General features: G+C 34.9%; 1 protein-coding gene across 2 annotated transcripts; it reads right to left on the bottom strand.

Moving 5' to 3' along the window:
• Positions 1 to 1,454: 1,454 nt before the first annotated feature.
• On the bottom strand, positions 1,455 to 4,787 carry LOC113636766. 2 transcript variants are annotated; one of them, XR_007143574.1, is made up of 6 exons: positions 4,568 to 4,787; positions 4,396 to 4,463; positions 2,573 to 3,895; positions 1,887 to 2,495; positions 1,747 to 1,771; positions 1,455 to 1,616 (listed from the first exon to the last, which is right to left on the bottom strand). XR_007143574.1 is itself a non-coding variant. In XM_027137067.2 (4 exons), the coding sequence occupies exons 2-4, from the start codon at positions 4,445 to 4,447 to the stop codon at positions 2,053 to 2,055; spliced, it is 819 nt and encodes a 272-aa protein (XP_026992868.2). In that variant the 5' UTR covers positions 4,448 to 4,463; positions 4,568 to 4,771; the 3' UTR covers positions 2,038 to 2,052. The 2 variants fall into 2 exon arrangements, 1 of the variants encoding a protein (XP_026992868.2); XM_027137067.2 differs by lacking the exons at positions 1,455 to 1,616; positions 1,747 to 1,771 and having other exon boundaries at positions 2,038 to 2,495; positions 2,573 to 2,896; positions 4,568 to 4,771.
• Between the last annotated feature and the right edge of the window lie 6,001 nt (positions 4,788 to 10,788).

Genomic DNA, 10,788 nt, shown 5'->3' with positions numbered 1-10,788 from the left:
TTAAAAACCCCACCCGTTCTCCACCATCCTGTTCTGAGCTTCCCCATTGTGGTGGAGGTACATCCACCTATAGGATTGGGGTTGTGCTGCATCAGAAACATGGTACTCTAGCTAAACTCTATCCATTTGCTTTCTTTTTAAGGAAATTAACTCCTAATTATGATGGTAGAGAATTGTTATCCATCAAGGAAACATTGGAGAAATGGTGTCACTTGCTGGAAGGGGCCTGATGCTCATTTTAAATAAAAAAGAACCATAAAAACTTGGAGTACATTAAAAACGCCAAGTGTCTGAATCCACACCAAGCTCATTGGTCTCTGTTTTTGTAATTAAGTTTGGCATAACCTTGGTTTGGAAAGGATTTGATGCAGAACAATGTCTTCCTAATATAGTAATTATACAAAGTTGAGGTCATCCATTTATATACACCTAGTCACACCAAATATTATGCTATCATACATTTCCTGTGTAGTCATTTAGGCTTATATTTTATTTCCATATGAGGACATTTTAAAATAATAGCTAGGAGATAGAGGTCCGGACAGCTGAGTCACTGGCTATTTTCAAGCGGCGGTTGAAGACCTACTTATTCAGGAAGCACTTCAACTAGCACTTCTTTCCTTATCCTTTGCATTTAAAATCAAACAAAAAAAACTTTGACACTTTTTCATTGTAACTTTGAACAAATGTTTTAAACTTGTGGTATCTTAAGTATGTAACCTAGTGAACCAGCATTAATGTATTCAGTGTTAGAGATTTAAGCACTTATGTACGTCGCTCTGGATAAGGGCGTCTGCCAAATGCTGTAAATGTAAATGTAAATGAGATGGATTCATTTTAGCTTTGAATTTAAACATTGCTGATTTTTTTTTTTACCAAATATGTATGAATCTTATATATAAATGATATTTTTTGGCTTGAGTTTTATATTCTAGGTAAAACAAACATTGAAAATAATGAAATAATGTGTTCACTGAGTGCATACACATATTGTAACGGTTGTCTAAGTGTTGTATACAAGCAGTAACCATTTGTAACTCTACACAGATAAATCATCATCAAAAGATGCACCGTTATGTGTTATCATACTAAAAAAATGGGGGAGGTCAAAAAACAAAGTGTGCCTATTGGGGTTACTTAAAATGTCTGCTATTGTTTGTGTTGCCTCTGATGCTTGATTTTCTGGATTTGGAATAAATGGTGCTTTTGTGGCAGCTGATTAATTTTAAAGCTGGAGATTCTTCAGTGATGAGGTTATATGTATAGCATGATTTTGAATAGCAATAGCAGTACTGTACAGTAAACAAAGAAATGCCATCCTCTGTGGACCACAATGGTCATATGTTATATATAGTATGTATAGTGTGGTGTACAGTCTGCTTAGAAAAAATGTATTAGAACCATTAAACTTAACCATGAGAGATTTAACATTTTATTCAAAATGTTATTGCTTTTGTACATTTTTTACAACACATATAATAGGACAGTTAAAGTAAACAAAATAGATCATAATAGAGAGCAGATATTAACACATTTTAAACATTCACTCTTCCAAAGTGCTGTGTTGTGGTCATGCTTCAAAGCTCATTTCAGACGTTTCTTCTCTATCTTTGATTCTACAAGGGGAAGAAAAAATAAATATCACAGGAATTAGCACAACAGAGACAGTAATGAAGCTTATAGTTAAAAAACCTATTAGAAAATAGTTTAGTATAAACCAAATATAGTTACAGTGTAATAGCTTACGTTCGCAGTTCCATGGTTTGAGATCCTGTAAAGAAACAAATTAATTATATTAATTTCAATTATTGTAATAGCATACAGAAGAAAGAGGCTTTTTATATGACTTACAAACATACAAGTTTTATCATATTAGAGACACTTACTGGCTGAGGTTTTATTCTTTTTCCATAAACGCACCACCACAGCAGCTATCGGAACACCCAGTATTATTGGCAGTGTAACACACAAGCGTATGAGAGACTCAACATCTGTGTACAAATAATTAAATGTGTTCCATTTTCCTCTGTCCAAATACTTAATAGACACAAATCAATATGGTTGAAACTTACCCAATCGGTTTCCAGCTATTTCAGGACCTTTATTTACATTGACTGTGATATTATTTATAATCTTCCACATTACTTTTGTATTTGAAAATGGGTGCACTCGTAAACCACAAAGATATTGTCCAGCATCTGACTCTGTTATGTTACTGATCCTGATGTTATGGGTGCCTATGCTTATGGGTTTTTGGACTGAGACCCGGTGAAGCAGATCTTCTTGTACATTGCAATAGGGATTGTAATTAATACCAATAAGCCTTTTATAATCATAAGAATGCACACAGATACTCTTCTTTTCAATGGTCTTGATCCAGTAAACAGCAAAATATATGTTGTCATATCCTTCTGTACGGATGAATCTGCAGTTTAAAAGCACATCTTCACCTTCAGTGAGCACGACTGAAGATCTTTCCACAGACTTGTTTGTTACTGAAGAAAAAACAGTTTTTCTGATTATTCTGGAAAACATATTTTTGAGAAAATACAGAAAATGAAAACTTACTCACTGGATTCATTTGCAGTGGCGACTATGTATGAGGTGACAGTGTTGGGAGACGGTGCGAATGGAAACAAGGAACCAGAATCCAGAGCAGTGACACATCGAAAAAATCCACTGGTTGCTATTAGTGGACATTTTTCCTCAACTTTATCTGAATCTTCATTTGTACAGAATTTCTGAATATTGTTAAGTTTGAGCTGTTCACCAGGAACACACTTCACTGTGCAACTCACATCAATGTAGTTGTTAGATTTTGTGCTTAATTGCCATTTGTTGGTGTTGCAGAACAATTTTACTTCATTCTTTGTTGTATAAATGAATTCAATATGTCCTTAAGAAAGATGGAAAAAATCTTATTGAGAGGAGCATTCAGTCATTAAACAATTACTTTTTTACTAAATGTATTTTATTATTAATATTACACTTATGAGTACGAAGTATAACAGATTTTTCCCTTTCATTTAAATACAGGAAGAAAAGAATCTTCTAGATTTCAGTTAATCAGAGATTTATCTTTATCTTTCTATAACTATCTACAGTTGAAGCCAGAGGTTTTCAGACACTGTGTTGGGGGTTGTTCTCGGATCTTCTGCTCAGCTGTGGACGTTAAAGTTGAATAAACATATTGCCCCCCTCTGAGACTGAGGGGTAAATCATATCGCAGTCTGCTCTGATTATTTTATTTAACTTTTAAATTATTTAATTCATTTATTTATTCTAATTATTTTTCAGTCAATTGTACTGAAAATACCTTTTTGAAAAATAGTTTTATGCCTTTTTATTCCTTTTTTATGCCTGAGTTTGACTCAGACTGACGTTTGATACTTGTTTTGTTCTTCAGTGTTTAAGATTTAATGAAATATAAAGGTGTTTAACTTCCTTTCTATTATATGAAATAAAACCTCACAAATGATCAGTTCCTTGTTTTTTTTACTGACATTAGTTTTCATGTTGAGGTCTAGTGCATCTTTGAGCCTACATTCAGTAAAATCTTCAAGTGCTGTTAAAATTGGATACTTTAAGACTTTTACAAAAGTCGTATTGGAATTGGTGACTTGTAACTTGTAATGGAGTCATTTTTTGCAGTAAGGTATTTGTAAGTATGATTTTTGGGTACTATTTACACCTCTGGTATTTGGTAGCATTGCCTTTGTGATGTATGCCTGTATGATTTGGGTCAAACATTTTTTCCTTCCACAAGCTCAGCTCTGCTCACAAATTTTCTATAGGATTGAGAGCAGGGCTTTGTAATCCCCACTCCAAAGCATTGATGTTGTTGTCCTTAAGCCACTTTGTTGGTATACTTAAGGTCATTGTCCATTTGGAAGACCTATTTGCACCAGAGATATAAGTATATAAGATATAAGTTTCATCAGACAATAGGACATTTTTCCAAAAAAGGTTTTTGTCCCTGTTTGCATTTCCAAATGAACAGATGACATTTAGCAAATAGAAATAATTTTTGTAATCATAACTGACCTAAACATGTAATGATTTAATGTAGAACCATAAGACAAAAAATGTCATGTGTCTTTTTATACAGTGTATGTAAACTTCTGGTTTCAACTGAATATTTTATATTTTTAACCAATATTAACAAATCAAATCTCACAGAACATTTAATGTCAAACATGTACACTACCAAGTAATCACCTAAGCAACAAAGTCACAAATGAAAATTATTTTCAGGAAATCCATCAAACTGAACTTATTGAAGACATGCAGTAATTCAGGCTTTAGCAGTTCAGGTAAGTTGTAACATACTGTATAATATTATTGTATTCAACAAACAGTTTCTGTTAACATTCTCTTTAAAAAAAAATCACTCACCATGGCCACTACCGAGGAAGAAAACCAGAAGGACGAAAAACTGCAATACCATTCTTACTGTTTTTGCACTAAGCCAAAAAAAAAAACAAGAAGTGAGTAATGATTAAAATGATTCTGCTTTTCTCTTTATGAAAATATATAGAATTAAACTGAATTAAACAGCATACAGTACCTTTCAAGGTGATGAACAGAATCTTGTCTCAGGCACTAAATCCCTTCAACAATTTGGAAGATGTTTTAAGTAAGTGATCAGGAAATGACGTGACAAAAATGACATTACACACTTTAGTGGTTGTCAAAACTTCTGGGTCTTCTTGTGACCAGACACACAGAATCTGCTACTGTGTGTGTGTGTGTGTGTGTGTGTGTGTGTGTGTGTGTGTGTGTGTGTTTGTGTGTATATGTGTGTGATGTGTGTGTGTGTGTGTGTGTGAGAGAGAGAGAGAGAGAGAGAGAGAGAGAGAGAGAGAGAGAGAGAGAGAGAGAGAGAGAGAGAGAGAGAGAGAAATAAATATGATACATAAAACAACATAGAGTGACATTAAACAAAACAGAGCTACTTAGAACAACACAGAGCTAAGGGCTGAAAGTAAGTTGTCAGGAACATCTGCACAGGACATTGTGCAAACATATAGGGTTATAAACACAGGGTTCTTGCAAACATTGACTTCTGTTAAAGCAGCAATTGGATGAGGTATTGAAATGAAAGAACGATTGAATGAATGTTTAAAACAGCAATTGAATGAATGTGCAAGTGTGTGTGTGTGTGTGTGTGTGTGTGTGTGTGTGTGTGTGTGTTGAGAAGCTTGATGGCTTAAAAGAAGAAACTACCGGGTTTCCCACATGGCACGGGGGTGAAGCTGTGGGAAAGTGGGCTAAGCACACAGTCCTGAGAGGCCCCAGTGCTCAGACTGGTGGTCTGGAGATGTTGTTCTCAATCCAGCAGAGCTGAGCTAAGCTGAACTAAACAGAGCCTCTGGATTTCCTGTTTTACTCTGTTTTTTGTTTTTTTTCTCATTTCCTGTGAAGGGACATAAAATAACACTCATTAGTCATTTCATCCACTGTGTCGTTCATCTGCTGTAGTTGTTCATTCCTCCCCCACACTGCTACCTGCCAGTGCTAAATAAAGTTATAATAATTATAAAAAAATTATAATATAAAAAAAAGCTCTAATAATTTTTTTTTCATTTTACATAAAGAATAAATGAAAAAAGAATAATGAAGATTATTCATTATTTCCAAACAACCAGATCTTCCCCTGTGCCCCAAATGCAGTTTTACTCTGATGTCTTAGACAATATCAGGAGTTTCTTCTACATTTTGGGTTCTGAAGAGTAAATGAATACAACATGAATTTTATTTTACAGGGAAAAATAAATGAAATTCCATTAGCGTGGAAAAAAGAAAGCTAAATCCAGAACACATAAAATCCATTTATTGCTATGTTGTGTTTACTTTGTTGTGTTATTTTATCACTTCAAAAATCAATTTTAAATATTGGCGGTTGGCTAGGACCCAAACTTATGCATACATAGAGCTATATGTAATTCAATTCAATTCAAGTGTATTTGTATAGCGCTCTTTACAATTGACAATACCAGTAGCTTTACAGAACATAAACATAGAACAGAAGGTTAATGTAAAGTATAATATAAAGATTAATAGAGTACACGATTCATATTAGATATATTTAGTTCACAATGTGTAGGTATTTATCCCCAATGAGCAAGTCTGAGGTGTCTCAGGCAGTAGTGGCAAGGAAAAACTCCCTTAAATTGGTAATGGAAAAAAACCTTGAGAAGAACCAGACACAAAGGGGAACCTCATCCTCATATGGGTGACACTGGAGGGTGTGATTATAAATATACAAACAAATTTTGTATTGATATAAAATATCACATCTCCTCTACAATATCACAGAGTCCAACTGGAGCTGGTAGATCTCTAGATGCCTCAGGATTCTCACAGAGTCGGCCTCATCTCAATAGAGGTCAAAATTTTCATCGCACGGAAGACGATCGGAGCTGGAACAATGTCTGGATGCCTCAGGATGGGTAGAAAGAGAGAAGCAGTGAATTAACATATTTGCTGTTCATAAAAATGTGCAGGTCTGATGTAATAGTGCCCAATCCTATGGAATGTATTATGTGTATGCCTGACTAAAGAATGAGTTTTTAATCTACATTTAAACTGGGAAAGTGTGTCTGAGCTCCGAACACTATCAGGAAGACTATTCCAAACCCACGCTCTCCCACCTTTAGTGGACTATTTAGACTATTCCAATTCCACGCTCTCCCACCTTTAGTGGACTTAGATATTCTGGGAACTACCAGAAGTCCTGAGTTTTGTGATCTCAGAGAGCGTGAAGGATTGTAACGTGTTAGAAGACTAGTTAGATACATGGGAGCTAAACCATTAAGAGCCTTGTATGTAAGTAGTAGCAGTTTGTAATCAATTCTAAACTTAACAGGTAGCCAGTGTATAGATGATAAAATTGGGGTAACCACAAGAACATGTGTAAGCAAAAAAGTGTAAACTCACTGTAAACTGTAAAGGAAGAAGTCCAGAAGGTTGAAACACTGCAACAACTGTATTACTGATGAAGAAATCAGGAAGAGTGAAACACTGCAACACCAGTATTACACTTTCTGCACTGAGCTAAAAATAAATAAATAAATAAAAGAAGTAAGAAATGTTTGATATTTGTTTTCTTTGTGCACTACACTGCCCAGTCTGGTGAACAGATTCTTGGATGATGCAGTAAATACATTTGTACTTTGCAAGAATTTTTGTTTAAGTCATTAGAAAATTGTGACTTGTTGACTGTGTGTGTGTGTGTTTACCATATCACAAAGTCATGGCACCCCACCTCTAGTCTCTAGATGAGACAAAATTAGATCTTGTCAAATCACTTGTATGTTCACAGATGCAGAAAGGAAGCTAGGAGGAGCCTCGGTTATGTTCTGGTGTTGCTTTGCTGCATCTGGCAATGGGTGTCTTGAATCTGTACAGGATACAATGAAATCTCAAGACTATCAAAGCATTCTGGAGTGAAATGTGCTGTCCAGTGTTAGAGAGCTTGGTCTCAGTCGCAGGTCATGTGTCCTCCAACAGCGTAAAGACCCAAAACACACAGCTAAAACACCCAAGAATGGCTAAGAGCAAAATATTGCATTATTCTGAAGTTGCCTTCTATGAACCCTGATATAAATCCTATTTTGAAACATACAGTATAATCTGGAGAAGGCACCCTTTAAACCTGAGACAGCTGGAGCAGTTTGCTCACGAGGAGTGAGCCAAAATGCCTCGACAAGTGCAGAAGTCTCGTTGAGAGTCACAGAAATTGCTTGATTGGAGTGTTTGCCTCAATAGGTTTGCGTCAATGTCTGATTTTAATTCAATTTAAAACGTTTATAGTTACATTATTTCAGTGACCAATGTGGGTTTTTCTTTCTTTAATAGAAGGGTACCAGCAATTTTGCCCATGTGTGTATACCATAACAGACACATTTTTGTCTGACTGCTGATATTTGGGATTTAGAGATTTGGTTTACTCATGACACACCAGTTCTGGTCCTCAGTAAAGGGTAGGATGCAAATTCACTGTGAGTGAGAAATTAAACATCTATCGGGGATCAATTGACTCAATAACATAGCTCTGCTTCAGACATGCTGACATGTTTACATATGGGCTTTTTTTTTCCTTTCCACACATACTAATGGTTTTTATGTCTTACAAGCTGCATAAAAAGAAAATACAGAGCCAATACTTGACCCAATGTCAAATTTATTTAAAATGTATTAATTTTATATGTTTGAAATGAGAAAGACGTAGAGTAATAAATAAAGAGTATAAATAAGAAAACAAACCACAACAGAACAAATATTTAACACATTTTAAACATTCACTCTTCCTACTGTAAGTGCTGTGTTGTGGTCATGCCTCAAAGTTCATATCAGATGTTTCTTCTCTATGTTAGATTCTGTAAAGAGAAGAAAAAAAATTACTATCACAGGAATTAGCACAATAGAGACATTAATGGAGCTTATAGTTAAATAAACCAAATATAATGATCAGTGGAATTGCCTAGGTTTACAGTTCTATTGACTGAGATCCTGTAAAGAAAAATAAATAAGTTAAATTAATAAAACATTTTTAGCATATGTACAGAATAAAGCATCTTTATCAAAGGACTGTATTAACATACAAGCTTTACCATATGACTGACACTTACTCTGTGAGGTTTTATTCTTTTTCCATAAATTCACGACCATAAAAATCCCAGAGGATTGCTTTGATTTGTTTATAGCAGAGGGTGAGTGATAGTTATTAATGATTACATGTACAGTATATATTTTTTCTAACATTGTTTGTCAAGCATTGCCTAATATTGCCTAAGATTGCCATCATTTCTTTGTAGTGAAAGAGAAGTTCTCAAAAACCAGAAGATCTTGCAGTGACAGTTACAGATGAAACCGGCACAGAGGTGGATAAAGATGTGTTTCCTGATGTAGTGACCACCAGTGGATTGATTTGTCATAAATGAATTGATTGACATAGATGAGTGATAACAGAAAAGCTAATGAGTGATGTATCTGAATGAATGCTGATAGTAATTAATATGTTCAGTATTTTAAATGTTGTAAGTAATGAGTTAATGACGTGTGGAGAAATGTATTCCTAAAATGTAAACAAATGACAAGTTATATTGCAAGTAGCAGTTCTAATCTCTTTCTACAGCCAAAGTCCTGGAATAAAAATGATCAGAATTAGATTGTTAAACTGGCTAACATGACGTCTATTAACCCTAGTTTGAATATTAGCAGGACCTTCCACACCTCAATCTTCAGTCAGCTTAGATACAGATACTGTACACTCTCTCGACCAGTACCAGTGAGGACAGTGACTGGTTTAGTCCAAAACGATTCAGAAAGTATGATGATGAGGCTTCACAAAGTACACAGGCCAGAGATTTGAGTCCTAGCACAATTCGGACGGGACTAGATTTACAGGGGGTGGTTAGCGAAATTTCAGTTTCACAGACGTACTTTGTGATTTTAATCCCGACCGAATCTGCCATGTCTGTCTTTTTCTCACACGACCTGTGTAAAAATTCCAGAGCAAATTGCCTACTGTTTTTCAGCAAACTCAGCGCTCCTCTGAGAAATCTAATCCCGTCTGAATGCGAATGTCTATGATTGCCGAAAATGTTTTTTTTCCAAAACGCGTTTTCTTGTCTGTTTTGGTCAACGTGAACTACCGTATTAACTCTAGCGCACCGGTATTCAGGTTTCTGCTGCACACCAATAATCCATGTAAATGTGTTTGTTACCCTGCGAAGTATTAAAAAAATGAAATCAACAAGAAGAGCCAAATCACGTAAATTGTTAAGACTGGCTCCTGTAATATCAGTTTGAGGTATCAGTTTTTCATTTCCATAGTCAATTACATAACGTGAAAATTATATAAAAACGTATTTATTCGAAGTTCTATATAAAACCATATGATGTTAAACATTTTTTACATTTGTTTTTTTTTTAATTATTTTTAATATTATTATAACGTGTATAACATTTTTAAACACTTTAAAGTGCTTAAACGTAAATTTACTTAATTTCAAAATACATTTTATCATATTTTATCAGATATGACCGTACGCAATCCACGCATCCTGTACATGTGGTCTTGTGCAACGCCCACATGTAAAACACAGACAATCCTACCGTAATAAACACAGATGTTAGTCCCGTCCGAATCCATACATGAATTGACAGACTTCGGCTGAAAAAAATTCTAACTCTAACGACCCCCTGTAAATATAGTCCCGTCCGAATAGTGCTTTACACAGACACTGGGGTTTTTACTTATCACAACCTTAAGCTTTACATGCTTGTAGTTTCCTTGATGCTTTTTTTTATTATTATTATTTTTAACCATGTATAGTAATGAGCTTTTCCAGACGAGGAACATAGTTCAGCGACATTTAAATATTCCTGAATTTTCTGCGTTTATAATAGTATCTGTTTAAGTTCCTCTTTTGATAAAACAAATTCTACAGACAAGACCGGGTGGAACAAATGTGCTTAAGGAGTATGAAGATGCAGGGACAAATTTGTTGATTTGACGTTGATTTGTTTGTGATTATGAAAGTACATAGATTGTGAAGAATATTGATCTAGTTGGGTGTTACAAATTTTATTCTGCTAATTTTCTAGCTGATAACCTGTTGATTTGTTCTGAAAGTTAGAGTAGTTTAGTTAAATATTACACTGTCTTTATCAATATAAAGTAACATTTGAGTGTTCCCATTCTTCAGGAGAGTCCCACATCGACATACCAAACAGAAGTATGGTTTGGGAATTATCACCTTGTTTTCCTCACTCGGAGAT

This window comes from Tachysurus fulvidraco, chromosome 1 (assembly GCF_022655615.1).
Source record: "Tachysurus fulvidraco isolate hzauxx_2018 chromosome 1, HZAU_PFXX_2.0, whole genome shotgun sequence".
NCBI lineage: Eukaryota > Metazoa > Chordata > Actinopteri > Siluriformes > Bagridae > Tachysurus > Tachysurus fulvidraco.
This window is presented reverse-complemented; position numbering and strand designations above follow the sequence as displayed.